At 40.1% G+C, this 15,109-nt stretch overlaps 1 protein-coding gene across 19 annotated transcripts in view; it reads right to left on the bottom strand.

The window, feature by feature from the left end:
* Positions 1–13,497, bottom strand: part of FIP1L1 (factor interacting with PAPOLA and CPSF1) — a 46,244-nt gene extending 32,747 nt beyond the window's left edge. For 6 of the 19 annotated variants that reach the window (XM_074904823.1, XM_074904826.1, XM_074904825.1 and 3 more), the window contains exons 1-8: positions 13,255–13,497; positions 12,470–12,512; positions 9,443–9,500; positions 5,889–5,992; positions 4,540–4,542; positions 3,639–3,700; positions 3,334–3,441; positions 2,104–2,234 (exon numbers count right to left, since the gene is read on the bottom strand). In XM_074904823.1, coding sequence (XP_074760924.1) covers positions 2,104–2,234; positions 3,334–3,441; positions 3,639–3,700; positions 4,540–4,542; positions 5,889–5,992; positions 9,443–9,500; positions 12,470–12,512; positions 13,255–13,357 — 612 coding nt within the window. In that variant the 5' untranslated portion in view covers positions 13,358–13,497. Of the gene's footprint in view, positions 1–1,760; positions 1,830–2,103; positions 2,235–3,333; positions 3,442–3,638; positions 3,701–4,539; positions 4,543–5,888; positions 5,993–9,442; positions 9,501–12,469; positions 12,513–13,254 lie in introns of all 19 variants that reach the window. The other 13 variants (XM_074904824.1, XM_074904817.1, XM_074904820.1 and 10 more) reach the window with 5 other exon arrangements.
* Between the last annotated feature and the right edge of the window lie 1,612 nt (positions 13,498–15,109).

The raw sequence follows: 15,109 nt of genomic DNA, 5'->3' as shown, positions 1-15,109 counted from the left end.
CAAACTTTAAAAGATTTTTCATTAGTTCAGATTGAATATTTTAAAAACATACTGCTGTTTCTGAAATACTGCAAAATTCCAGACACACATTATTAAAGCTATGCCAAGACCTTTGGTGCAAGTACCTCCAAGTATTGTTTGACTTCAGCAGCACACTATACATGAAAAAAATCTACATGGGTTAGCACTAAAGACAAACCTGTACTGATGCAGTTTTTAAAGACACCCACTGTACCAACCACATAGCCACATCCCTCTACATAGCTAGTTCACTCATGGTATAACATCATATAGACTGTGATTTTATAGCTTCATGTAGGCAAGTAAACTACTAAGCTTTTACAAAATCTCACTTCTAAAACACAGGCACCTCTTTCTCAAATCCACAAAAATGCACATAAATAGTTAAGATTCATTAAAAATGGAATTAAACTTTAGCATCCAGAAATAGAAAAAAAAAAACACCAAAAAAATGAATAGGTTTGGTATAAGTATTTATCTGAATAATCCATAAGACTTCTATTAATTAATGAGTAACTGGAAAATTTAGTGACAAAGTCTTGCCAGTTACAGAATAATCTAAACATACCATGTTAAATTACATAAGACTTAGTATTTCAGAAGAATGGAAAAAAGTTAAGGAAATTACTTAATAATTATATGTTAACTCCTTGTAAAACACGTGACAAACTTCAGACTCTTACAACACAAATACTATTGTTGCATTGTGTTGTACTGTACTGTTTGGTCACTGGACCCCCAGAGAGTCAATACTGAGCTAGGAATTGGGGAAGATTTGGCTTGGAATACTTACCCTTCTTCCTTCAGGACAACAGTTCAGAGAAGTTTGAGAATGTAGTCAGCTGCAAATAATTCCCACTGCCCACCATTTCCACCATTCCATCACTATTATAATGATAATTGAGGATGGTAAAAAGCCCCGGGGAGCTTCTGATCTGTTCTTGCTAAGATAAAGTCAAAATGACCAGGTACCCTCAACTACCATATAAGGGAAACAGAAATACCTGTCTGCAACTAACACTTTTGTCACAGGATTATACGGAAGAAAGCAACAAACATTTCCAAGTTGGTTTAATGACAGTTCAAGAATAAAAATGTCTGCATATTGAAAATAAACAACCTTTGTAATTTCAACTTTAGCATCAAATGAAAGAGTAAATGAGAAAATAAGAAATTGACAAAAATGCTCAATCCTTAATCTTGTAATATAGATTTTTCTGCTCTCTGAAAAATCAGCATTTCTGAATGGAAAAAATATTATATATACCTTGATTTATTGCAGTCTAATCCCAAAAGGGCAACAGAAAAATATGGAAGATTGATTTTCACATCCCAGAGTTGCCAAGGATAAGTGTTACAAAACAAGGTAAGGACTACAAGGCCACAGGAAAAATAAACATGCCATAATCTACAAGTTTCCCCAGAACATCTGCACAAACTCTTTAATCTGCACAAACAAATGCACAACTAAAAATAAACCATCATATAAAGAAAAATTAGTTTCACTGGGAAATCTGTTAGTTCACCAGGCCACTAATTCACATGCTTGCAGAAGGGTGATGAACAAAGCAACATTTTTAAATCAGTATTTTGTGACATATGCAGAAAGTCATTGATGTAAGATGAGTTTGAAATAATGGCTACGTCCATTTCAGTTGTTCTTCCATCAGTCTGTGGTGGCATGGGAAGCAATACTCAACAAAAATGAGAGCAACCAACAAAAGTGTACTAAAATTCACCTTAAAAAGATGGTATCTGCCATCGAGAATCTCTGCACTTGGTCTTACTTCCATAGCATTGTCTTCAGCCTAAGTTAAATAACACATTGCCCATTAAGATACCATTCAACTCTTAAGTTATGGGCCACAATCTGAATATTGGTACAGATGCAATCTAGCTGTAGCTAGTCTGTCACACTACCCACACAAATTGCCAGTGAAGCAACACAGGAACATTCTAGGCTAGGGGTGGGGAGTCAGGTGCAAACTACACACACTGAACTGCGCAGAACAAGCTTATGACACACAAGCAGCTTTACAGGGGAAAAAGCATGTAGAATGCCACAAAAGCTGTACTAATTACCGTAATTTTATTTGTTGTTGAGGTAACCGGTAAAATTTCAAGACCCATTCGTATTCTCTTTTGTTTTTCACAGTAAGCTTTCCAGGTATCTTCATTGAACCCATAGTTGAAATAATCAGAGAGATCAGCCCCTTTAAATAGAAAAGCATAGTGTTTTAGGACATTACAAACTTCATTTTTTCTTTGCTGAACATACATACACCTCTATTTAGAATATCAGAACAGATTCATTTGATCTGAAAACATACTACTGAAATATACAATAGTCCTACACCAGTAAACGTATGAATATTCATGGCTAAGATTATAAAAACATTAAAATTTAAATCAGAAAGAGTATCCTGCCTAGCATCCTATCTCAGGGATCAAACGAGATACTCAGAGAATATCATAGGATATTATAATACCTGTATCTTTACAATGGAATAAATGTAGGATCTACAGGTTTGCTGTATGTTCAGTGAAGAACCACTCCCTTTTGCTTATTTTATGCTAAGAGAGAGATCAGACGTAATTCACATGCACAGAATATATTTCAAATAGCTAACAGTTCAAACATTGGAATATTATCAAAGGCTGCTTTTTTTTCCATTTTGTAGACATTATTTGCATTGCCAAAGCAATATACAAACACCAGAAAAAAAACTACACACAGCAGCAAGATGTACTACCACTAAAAAAAACCCGCAAACCTCAACACTGGTATTAGACAAGTTTGCCAAATCACTTGAGCCAACCAGACAATACACACAGGAAACTTATGGAAAGCCCATGTGGTACCAGCTTCTTCAAAGCTTTCAGACATCTATACATGGACACAAAGAAGCACCAGCAGGTATGTTTCACCATTCTACATGCCCAAACAAACCTGCTAGAACTATTTTCTGTTCTGCTTTATCTTCTCTTCTATGGCAAAGATCAATAGCAGTAATGTCCACAGAAATGCAGGTTTCCAAGGAGTTCAGAATATACATGTATTAAAAAAAAATAAAGCGCATGTCCTACAGTCTCTTTTTGCTGACATAAATGCAGGATGTATACTAAGAAACACAGCATATCCACACACTCTGTGGCACAGCACAAAGGCAACAAGTAACTCAGTTGCTTTTAACAAGTTACATTGTACAGTATCTTCTAGATATATGGTAGATAACATCTATGTAAACAGGAATTATGATTAAAATAACCTGCTGAATACCTACATATTAGTAACATAAACCGGAGCATTACCTGGCTTTCTCCAAGGTTTATCTTCAAAAGAATCTAAATCTACTTCCAGAAGAGGCACACCATTAATACTCCCTGGTGCATCCAGATCCACACCTTTAACTTTAGCACCTGTGAAGAAAAGTCAGAAAGTTAGAGCCTTCTGTCTCTACCAAGTAAGTTTTAAAAGCTGTAACACACTAAAAATAGAAACCAAAAGTCAGGTTTCTATTTATCAAGAAGCTTTAGAAGTGAAAATTACTTCCTTCATCCAAAACAACCAAACTTTTTTTGCATTTTTACAATTATTACTCAGCAGATTTTCTTACCAGAAGATCCATAAGCTCGTCCTCCTGTCTTAATATTGAGATTCACAGGTGCTGCTCCATAACTTAAAGAAATTAACAAAAAAAAATGAATTAGAGAAAACTCTTAAAACAGAAGAAAACAGAAAACAAGATAGCTAGATCCAGAAACAAACCGGACCCAGGCTCAATCACCATCCTGAATCTCTAGTTTTCCAAGCTGGTAACACTGTAAAAGTAAAGAGATCAGCCTAGGAGGAAGAGAGTGTACCTTTCTATGCTCAGTAGCAACTTCTCCAACTAATAAACAGTTGTGAAGCAAGTCCCAGTCACTCTTCCTGAGTTGAAAGGATAAAGACCTTGATAGAAACAAGAATGGACAGAACCAGAAGAGAAAAAGGAAAAATGAAGTTCATTTAGGGATACAGATGACACTCTAGGGATTAGAGTAAAAATAAAATAATAAAAGAAAGTGTTGACAGATCCTTTTTTCTTTTCATAATTATTCCATTTAATCTGTACAGAAGTGGAAAATACAAGCATTTCTCCACAATGACTAAAAGGTTGTCCATTTCAAAGTACTTCTAGCAATCACCTATCCTTGTGGACAACAGAAAAGTATGTAACATTTCACTTTCTAAAATACTTCAGAGTTTTCTTCATTAAAATGCAGTCAGAAATCTAGATACTGAACTGATTTAACTACCTCAGGAATTACAGTATTCTTCATTTGGAACGTTAAGTGCTAGCTTTCACTACCATTTGTGCGTAATGTAGCTTATCCTCACAGGTGGTATTCATCCATAAACATAATGAGATTAGCATATAATTAGAAGGCAGTACATAGTTTAAGGTACCACTTCCACGCAGTTTTAGTTTTCATTCAAGTGCTACAACAGTACAAAACTGACACAAAACATTCAACCTTCTGATCTGCCATGCTTTATTTGTGCATGACCTTGTTAAACAAATCTTATGGGGTTTTTAAACAGCAGTTGACTACTAGATGTAGAATCATTTAATCCTGTAAAAAGAACATGTTACACTGAAGTTAAAATGAACAGCAATGTTGAGTTTGTTTTAGATTACTGCCCTTCCATGAACTTTCTCTACAATTTGCCTAGAAAAAAGGTCTTCCAGAAAATAACCATTTCTACACACAACTTGCTACTCTAATTAGATTTAGGATCATCTGCTCGTTGTTTTCTGTACTCATGGAAAGAGCACCAGCAAATCCACTGAGAATATAAATCTAGTTTTGCTTTAGTCTCACAAAATTTGAGGTCACTGCCTACACCACAAGCATACTGCAAGTTATTGAAAGCAGACAAATAAAGAACTGGAGGAATTTCTATTTTTTACTTTACATTAATTTGCACAGTTATTTTATGAAATATTAAAAGTTTTAAAATATTATGTTTCAAAAATGAGTAAATCACCTGCATTCTAAAGCTAAGAACACAATAATATACATGAGTCAGACCTACCTGCAGACCTGTCATAATTCTATTAAGAAATGACACCCTAGTAACTCCGGTTTTAATAAGCATAAAAACATTAGGATTGCCAAGACAAACAAGCAAACAAACCAATTCCCTCAGAAAACTTCCATGTAATGAAAAATAGTATTTCATAATTTGGGGTAAAATTGACACTGATCAAAAGCCTTCAGTGGAAAACAAGCTCTTTATCAAGAAAGAAGGAATATGGGGCAATAACAGTAGCAAAAAATTTCCTGTATGGTAGAAATGCCTAAACCATGATCTTGAGAAATTATTGAGACAGGCAGCTCCATCCTGAAGTACATTAAAATCTTATTTGTGAACATCAATAGAAATTAAAACTATAAAGGTCTAATTAGAACTGTATCTACTACAAACAGGAGCAAGGAAAATGTTTCTAATGTTCTCTGTGCATACCACTCTACCATTAGCAACAAAAATGTCACAATGACAATAATGACCCCAAAAGCGCTACATAACCTATTCCATGACAAAATCCAACTTTCTACTTTACAAACTTAATAGAACTATTTCTCAAAATCTGAAAACAAAATATAACTCGTATAACAGTTCTTTAAGGTATTTCACTGACTTCATTTCACTTCTTTGTTTTTAAGTCACTATATTACTAAAAACATTGTTAAAGAGCTGAAAAACCTAAACTGAGAGTAACTATGCAAACAATTTGACACTGACAAGTATCAAAGAGCCTGAATTAATAATTAAATATAATCCTGAAAGTTCCCCCAGTTAATGTTTGCAAGTAACTTACCCATACTGTGGAGCTCCTGTTTTAATATCCCCTATGGTGACTTGAACATCATCTTCATCATCATCACTATCACTATCACTGTCATCCTCAGCCTCTGTCACCTTCTACGAAAGAAAAAGTCATTGCTTAGACAAAAAGCAGTCACTTACCTTTACAATGGAAATATAATCCAGACAAAACTATCCATTCTAGAAATCTTTGAAAGAAGAAAATCCTCCTTTTCCTAGACCTCAAAATGGAGTAGCATTAACAGTAAATTTAGGAGGATCATAGCTGAAATGTTACAAGTATTTTAAACACCTGAATCAAAATAGGGAAGTATCTTTAATACTAAGCTCTGTTTCTGAAATATGATATTTTCTAAATAAGCATAAAATAATTTCCACTAATATCCTTCTTCCTTCTATCTAGCTCATACACACTAGTTCTACTCTTTATCTCGTCACTCAGGAAAGACCTTGGAGATATGCAAGATTAGCTTCTTGCTATCCTCAATTACATATCCAGAGTTAACTCAAATAAATGTTTTTCCAGTTGTAGATGAACACTGCGCTTCAGAGAAATCTATTCAGTTCCCAACATCAGTAAGCTGTATAAAATACTTGAGATTTTTCAGTGAACAAGCTGAAAAAACAGATACAAGAGCACAATGCGTGCTGTTCTGCCCTATAACATTCGAGCTTGCTAGTAAATAAAACAGTCATGCCAGTTTATACCAAGAGTCCATCTCATCCAGTGTTTTGCATTTGTTTAGTGTTTTGTTTGGTTTTTTTCCTCCCAGAGACCACAGAGGAGAGAAAAATACAGGGCAAACTCATATGACCCTCCTCTCTTAACACTCATTCAGCTGCTGATTATTATCAGCTCTGGGCATTTCCTAAGCCAGTTACGGTTTGTCTGTTTAGTAACCCCCACTGAACTTTTCTCTCAAGTACTAGCCCATACTTCCCTTGGGCTCATATAAACTCCTAGCAAGGACACTCTCTTTGGCAAATAGTTCCATAGCACTGTCTACTGCATGAAGATGCAACCTCTATTACTTGTTTTCATCCTGGCTCCTATGACTTTCATTTAACAGTCCCAGTTGTCATATGGAAGGGACTGTGAGGAATCAATCCTTATTTATAGTCTCCATACATGATTTTGTTAGCCTCCATCATATTCCATGTCTGCCTGTCTTCCAGGCTAAGTCCTTGCCTATTCAGCCATTCCTTGTATGGAAGGTACCTCAATTACTCTTGCTGCTCTTCTTTCAACCTTTTTTAGTTGAAGTAAAGCCTTTACAACACAAGGGGAATGGAACAGCACAGGATTCAGGGTGCAACTGAACCATGAATTTATGGTACAGTCATATCTTCCATTTTGTTCTCTATTCATTTGCTGGTATATCCCAAGGTTTAGCTGCTTTTTAGACTCCAGACAAGCACTTAACCATCAATTTCATGGATCCTTCTACATAGTGCATCCCTCCTACATGGTACTGTCAGCTCAGAGATCACCGTTTTATTTGTAAACCTGCTTCTCCTCTCATGAACATCACTTTTCCTTTTCTATACAGAATTTCAATAACCATTTATCAACCAATCAGTTCTTGACAGATGGTCCTTGCTCTTACTATCCTGAACAACTTCGTAACATCAGAAAACTTGTGATTCCACAACTCACCCCTTTTCCAACTAATTTATAAACACATTAAACAGCAACAGTTATGCACAGCATTTCAGAGGATCCCCACTGGAAGTGACCTTCCTTCACTGTGAAAACTGAACCTCTACTCCTACCCTCTGTTTTCTATCTTTTACACATCAATTATCCATGTGGCACTTATCCTACAGCTGCTTAGTTTTCTTAAAATCCTTTGGTGAGGAATTTCTTCAAAAACTTTGTGAAATTCAGGTGAACTTTATCAAGCAGATCACCCTTATTCATATGCTTCTTGAATCCTTCAGCAAGAGGCTGAACATACTGCAGCCAAGTTGATTCTGCCCAGGTAACCTGCAGTTATCCAAGCACAGCTAAGCTCCAGTCCTTATCTATTATACTGTATATTAACTTGTGTGGTACATAAATTAGACAAAAATAAACAGCTGCACAGAAGATAAGATGTTGGAGTGCAATTCATTCTTGCTATACAACATTAATATAATTTACACAACAATTAAGAGCCTCATCAAATCGACAGCCGAAGACAGAAGACAGTCTTTCGATGCTCCACTGCTGAAAAGAACTTCACCACTTCCACACACCAGGCAACCCACACAGCAGAGAACCATTACAAATACATTGAACAGAAAATAAAATTTTGTCTGGAGCACATACCTTTCAACCAAACCAAATTTTACTTAATAAACAATAATTTCTTAGTTCCCTCCTCCCAGAAATAGTCACCTTTTCTTATTCAACCAACTTGAACACCACCCATTTTTCTAGGTTGCTGATGACCCTTTATGGGCACCTTTTACCATGAAGTTCTCAATTTTCTGGAGAAGTTCTAATGATATCCTAGCAATGCTAGCACTTACATAAGTGAAAAATACAAAGCTAGACAAGTAGAAGGAAACTGCACCAATGAGGATTTTTGGAAATATTTTCAAATCAGCAAGTCCAGAAAAGTGTACTATTGTCTCCTTCTAATTAACATATTAAAATCTACTGCCCACTGACAGTATTAGCACCAGCACAAAAAGCCTTTGGTGCACTTAAAATAGCTTTTCAGTTTAAACAACTGAATTAAGTTTTCTATATTTTTTCTTCCCTTCCTTTAAACTAGTTGTAATATCTTTCATAAACAAAGTATTAGACTTACTGAAAAAGATATACTCTGAAAGGCCAGTCCTTGAGACTTGCACAAATATCATAATAGTTTCTGCATCACTTAAGAGAATTCTTGCAAGATAAGCTAAAAAATCTCAATGAAGTAAAATGAGAATTTTCTCATAGATTTAAATTGTTCGCATTCACAGTTGAGGCCTTCTGTCAACACTGCAAGTGCAAATGTCATTTCCTGGTCCTTTCCTTCATCATACTAACACTGAAGTTAAGACATACCAGACACTGAAGACTACTACCAACTGAATCTGTTACGTTGCCTCTGATAGGCACGTGTAATTGATCTCTTGATCCATATTTTCACATAGTTCTGCAAATGCTGATTTTTTTCATGTTCAAAAAAGAAAAATGATCTGAGGATTTTATTTCCTATCAGTGAGGAAAGACAGAGGAAGTATAATTTTGAAAAGGAAGTCTTTGAGAAAAGACAGCTGTCTTGAAGCACTGTTTTTCCCCAGCAAAAACCTAGAAGTACTGTTCATTTATTTTCTGTAAGTTAGATTTTAAAAGTGGACTGTAGCTGGAAATTGGACTTCCTAATTTAGTAGTTTCCACAGAGCTTCTGCAGATAGTGTCAAACACCTTTCAAAAAAAAAAACCCACCCCAAAACCAAAGGCATACACTTACGCAATAATTCATTTATTTATAAATCCTAGACAAATTATGAATACCCAATAAACCAAACCAAATTAAAGCAGTATTTCAAAAACACATTTAAAACTACCGTTTTCACAACGCCATTTTCTGCAGCTTCCTCTTCATTTCCAGGTGGAGGTGGAGCACTTAAAAACAAACAGGAAAAGATGAAACTAGGTATTTATGCATGGATTACTTCACACATATCAGCTAATTATGAAACTTGCTACATCATTCCAGAGAAGAGCCAAAGTTCCAGCTATCTTCTGCTTTAATTAAAAAAAAAGTAATAATTTATTAAAAAAATATTCTAGGCAAATATAACTTTATATTAGCAGGATAATATTTAGCTATCAGAAATCAGACTAAGTGGATGTTTGTAGAATAGTTGGAAGTAATAAGGCACTACACCTGGATCCTCTTTCAAAATCAAAGTGAAATCTTTCATAATACATGAAGGGAGAATAGCAGCGCTTTTTTTCCCCTGCAGATTGACATTTTCAAAGACATAATGGAAAAAACATTTAAATACCCACAAGTAATATTGCACTGAATCGAACTTCCCACACATGCATTGTGAAATTTTCTTCCACCATATGGAATAGCTACAATTCAATGATGAGTTCAATTATATTTTAACTGTAGACTGAAAACAGGTAAAAATTTTAGAACTACTGGTTTATCTAAAATGACTAGCCCTGTCAAATTCATGCAAATGAACTGTCTCACTGGGCTTGCTTATTGCTGCTTCTTACACAGCAATATTTTAATTTCCACATTTCCATTAACTGTTAGGATGTTGCACCACAAATGGCAGAGAAATCAGGGAGCCATTTAGAAACAATATTTTTTCACTGAAAAGATATTTCTGAAACAGAGCAAGCAACTGCCAATTTTTATTGAACAGAATGATTTTGATCCCATGTTCTGTTGGTAAAATACCCACTCATGAGCGTTGCACCAAAACCCAATACAGCCCAGGTATGGCCCCACGATTCAAGCTTGACCATTTCACTTCATCACCTAGTAAAATAATAGACTAGCAACAGAACCTGGATAAAACCTCACAATTTTTATATATACTAAGAATGCCAAAACTGAGAGGCCAGAAACCAAAACTTTGAATCAGTAAAGTGTTACCACACTTCCAGAGTTGCAAACATAACTCCTAAAATGCATAAGCTACCACTTCTTATGCTTTTTAGTACATAACTATGCAGTGAGGCAGCCAAATGCCAAGCTAGACAGTACTGAGCACAAACTGGAGTAAAACACCACTGTTTCTAAAGATCATTTCAGTTGCCATGCAAATAATTTTCTTGCACAGTAATACTGACAAAAGGTGACAGGTCAAGAAAAGTTAACTAAACACAAGTAATCAATTGATATAGAACAGTTTCCAAATAAAAAGCAAATAAATAATTAGAATTCTTTGTCCTGGAAAAGAGATGATTCAAGATGAATGCAACAGAGGTCTACAAAAACTGTTAAGAGACATGGAAAGGGTGACAGGAAACAGCTGTTTCTTATACTACAAGAACTAATGGGAATCAAGTAATTGCATCTAGTAGCTGCTTCAAAACAGTATCATATGTACTCAAGTGGTGGAGGTCATTACTGCTGTATCACACTGTGCCTGTCAGAAGTTGATGGCAGTTCACAAAAGCAACTGAGTAAGCTTACAGAAAAGAGGTCCACCAAGGCTAACTAAATTCAAGAGTTCTCACTGAAAAAAAATCTCTGTTGACTGAGAGTATTTCTAGAAAATAACAATACATGTTTTCTTGCACTGACTTACCCTTTATTTGTTTAATTTATGTTGACAATCAACAATTTCCAGTTCATCAATTGTGAGACTTGTTTCATTATTTCCGGTCAGTCCTTGCTACCAACCTCCATCAACTTAGCCAGATTTCCAAAGAAGCATCTTTGTGCTTTCTCTCATACAGCAACTTATAACTCAAGCAGACTCCCCCAAATAGTTCAAAAGCTTTTTGTAAATTTCTTTCAAATACTCTTACTAATAAAAAAGCCAACCCAAAACCCTAAGCAGATGTGTTATGTGACCTGCACACCAAACTAGCTAGCAATTCCATTGCTTTCTTGTATTTCTCTTTTTGCAATTCGCACATTCTAAACATTATAAAAAGAGAAATGTGGCTAGCGAGTCAAGGGAGGTGATTCTGTCCCTCTACTCTGCTCTTATGAAACCCTACCTGCAATGCAGCACTGTGTCCAGCTCTGGGGCCCCCAACATAGGAAGGACATGGACCTACTTGAGCAGGTCCAGAGGAGGCCACAAAGATGATCAGGGGGCTGGAGCACCTCCCTTATGAGAACAGGCAGAGAGAGTTGGGGTTGTTCAGCCTGGAGAAGAGAAGGCTCCGGGGAGACCTTACAGTGGCCTTCCAGAACTTAAAGGGGGCTACAGGAAAGATGGGGAGGGACTCTTGATCAGGGAGTGTAGTGATAGGATGAGAGGGAATGGTTTTAAACAGAAAGAGGGCAGATTTAGATTAGATTAGATTAGATGGAAGAAATTCTTTACTGTGAGGGTGGTGAGGTGCTGGAACAGGTTGCCCAGAGAAGTTGTGGCTGCCCCCTCCCTGGCAGTGTTCAAGGCCAGGTTGGACGGGGCTTTGAGCAACGTGGTCTAGTGGAAGGTGTCCCTGACCATGGCAGGGGGGTTGGAACTACATGGTCTTTAAGGTCCCTTCCAACCCAAACCATTCTATGATATGATTTTCTGGGAGACAGTTTAGAAATTAAAACACAGACTATCTGCAACAAATGAAGTCCTGATCCATTACTAAGACTGCAAAGTACAATGATTACAGAAATAAAAGACCTCTTGGCATTTTGTGAGGTGCTATTGCTGTCCATACAGTTAAAACTCAAAATAACTTTCATAGTCAAGTGTCCCAATTGCACAGGTAAAACCACTTCACAGAAAAGTCAAGTCATCCTAGCAGACCAAACATACTATCTTAAGGGGAATTTCAAAGACACCAGAGTGTGTTCAGACACTATGGACTTTCAAGCAGCTGGGAAGAATACAGTGAATTCAATTTTTGTGTAGCCACACTACAGGACTTCCAGTTGTCAAGATACCCACCTAGCTTTTTCTTCCTCCGGTCTCTCTGCTTCGTTTTCATCTACCACAAGGTAAAAGAAACACAGTAGTTAGAAATAAAATCCCCTGAAACCCTGCGATGGATACCTTGCCATGCAGATTATTAGGCAACTCTTCAGTTTACTATCATTTTCATGTTTCAATTGTGAAATCAGTCGAGCAGACCCCCTGAGCCCTCACAAGGCACAGTACTGACAGGTCCACCACAGGGGCTGGGTTTAGTTTACAGGTTTCATTATGATTTGAACGTTAAGAAAGTCCTTAAAATTTCAAAGAAAGCTTATGCATAAAAAGTTAAGACTGCTTCAGTACTTCAACGCTGAGAGCCCGGGCAGGGCGATACTGGGGAGAGGCTCGGCCGCCCCAGGGGCGCCAGTGGGGCTGGAGTGCCATGCGGGCCTCCCGCCGCGGGGGCCCTGCGCGGCCCGGGCAGAGGGGCCGGAAGACCTTCAACGCCTCCGAGACCGTCAGCCGAGCGCCCGCGGGGGAGGGGGCAGGGAGCCACCGCGGCGGCGGCGAGGGGGCCGCGCACAGGCCCGGGACGGCACCGCCGGAGGGCTGGCCAGGAGGAGGGGACTCGGCAGCCGTGGGGGTGGCGGGACGGGGGGACCATTTTAAACAGCGGCCGGCCAGCCACGTTCGGCGAGCAGGTGCGGGCCGCGTTCGGCCACGGGCCGGCCTGGCGAGGCGGCGCACGCCGCGGCCTACCCACCCCCACATCCCCCCCGCTTCCTTCCCCCGCCGCCGCGGGGCAGAGCGCCGGGCCGGCGGGCTGGGAAGATCCGTACCGCCATAGAGCCACTCCTCCTCCTCGTCTCCGGCGGCCCCACCGAGGTCCGCCGACAGCCGCTCCACCTCGCCGGTAGACATGGCCGCCCCCCGCGGGAGGCGAGGGCCCAGGTCCGGCGGCGCCGGGGCCTCCCGCCGCTAGGCAGCACCGCCGCGCCGCCCCGGGCCTCCGCCGGCGCCTCAGGCCGCGACGAGGCAGCGGCCGGGGGGTTGCGAGCGCCCGCCCGGCCCAACGCCACCGCTCGCGGAGGAACCGCCGCCGCCTGCTCGGCGCTTCCCCTCCCCCGCCGAGTGAGTGACACGCACAGGAAGCGGGCCCGGCCCGGCCCCGCGGCGCCCTGGGCACGGGCATGCGGGGGGCGGCCCGGCGGCGCCCGGCCTCGCAGGGAGGGAGGGGGGCAGGGCAGGGCAGGGCGCGCGGGGAGGGGACGCGGCCGCGCGCGGCTCGGCGCCCTCCGCTGCCTGAGGGGCCCGCCCGGGCCGGGGGCCGTGAGGGGAGAAGCGGCGGGGCCGCCTGGCTGCACCCGCGGGAGGAGCGGGCCGATCCGCAGGCGAAGGGCCCGTCCGGGCCCAGCCCGGGGGCTGCCCTCTCCGCGCAGCCGGTCCCGCTGCCTGGGCCGGGCGCGCACGGCCGGTTCCCCGCTCTGTGTGCTGCCAGCCGCCGGGACTCACCTCGGCTGTGCCTCCCCCACCCTCCCGAGGCGCGGTGTGCCTGCAAGAGCTGTCTTCTCCTCCTCTCGCTGCCCTTTGTTTCCGGTGCTCTCGGCGGTCCTTGTGCTGTTCCGCATCCCCAGACGCCTGAGCTCCCCCTCAGCAGGGACCACCGGCAGCGTGGCGACCTCCTTTAGTACATCCTCGCCCACTTGCAGAAGCGGGACTTGGCCAAACACACGTATAGTCAGTCCAGTGCCGTGCTTCTACTGCCGGCTGATGGCTGCTGCCAGGGGGGAGCGTAACCACAGGATAAACACACTGCTACTTCTATTAGTAGTGTCCTAGTCCTCGGCTCAGGGGCTTTCCAAGCTGGAGGTAATATTTTAGGTTTAACAACTCTATAGTTTCTTTTTTTTTTTTTTTTCCCTTCACAAATTGCCTATTTTATTTTTAGCTCCAGTAAGAGTTTAACATTCATAGTGAATGTTACAATGTAACTATGCAGTTCATGAAGAAACTGCTCTATTTTTAAAGTGGTAGGAAATAGCAAACCATTTTTACTGCTGATTTTCTCACTTTACATATGTGAATACTGCCTTAACAACTGCAAGATACATTAGAAAATTTAAGTACCAACAGCTGTCAAAACAAGTTTTGACCACTTGTGTGTACAAATGGAGTCTTCAGCATTTTAGGATGTTTGTGAAAATTAAAAAGGGGACACCTTTTTCACAGCAGAACAGCTTGTGAAAAATCAGACCAGAGGGCTTGACTGTATTATAAACACATCACAACTCCGGGGCGGGGGAAGTTTATTCTTTGAATTGCCTGCATAGAGAACCTTGGTGTAAAGTTTCATATAAGGCATGACATTTCACTGGAGTTCACATGAACAAACTACCTTCTCAAAAGTTTTGGGGTTTTTTGTTTTTTTTTTTTCCCCTGAAATTAAATGTTTAGGTCATGAATTATGTGGTATAATTTGGGAGGTTTTCATCAAGCAATTCCATTTTTTATACATATAGCAGTGGAGTCAGTAAAGGTGTTTTTCCCACAAAACATTTCTAGGCGCTTGTTTCTCATAAAACAAATCTGTATTGTAGTACCTCTTACTAGGCATCAGTGTCTGTCTTCATTTTAATTTCTGTTTTGTTAACTTGGCTGTTGAACACACTTTTG

This window comes from Athene noctua, chromosome 4 (genome assembly GCF_965140245.1).
Source record: "Athene noctua chromosome 4, bAthNoc1.hap1.1, whole genome shotgun sequence".
Lineage (NCBI taxonomy): Eukaryota > Metazoa > Chordata > Aves > Strigiformes > Strigidae > Athene > Athene noctua.
Note: the sequence above shows the minus strand (reverse complement) of the source record. Positions and strands in the feature narration are given on the sequence as shown.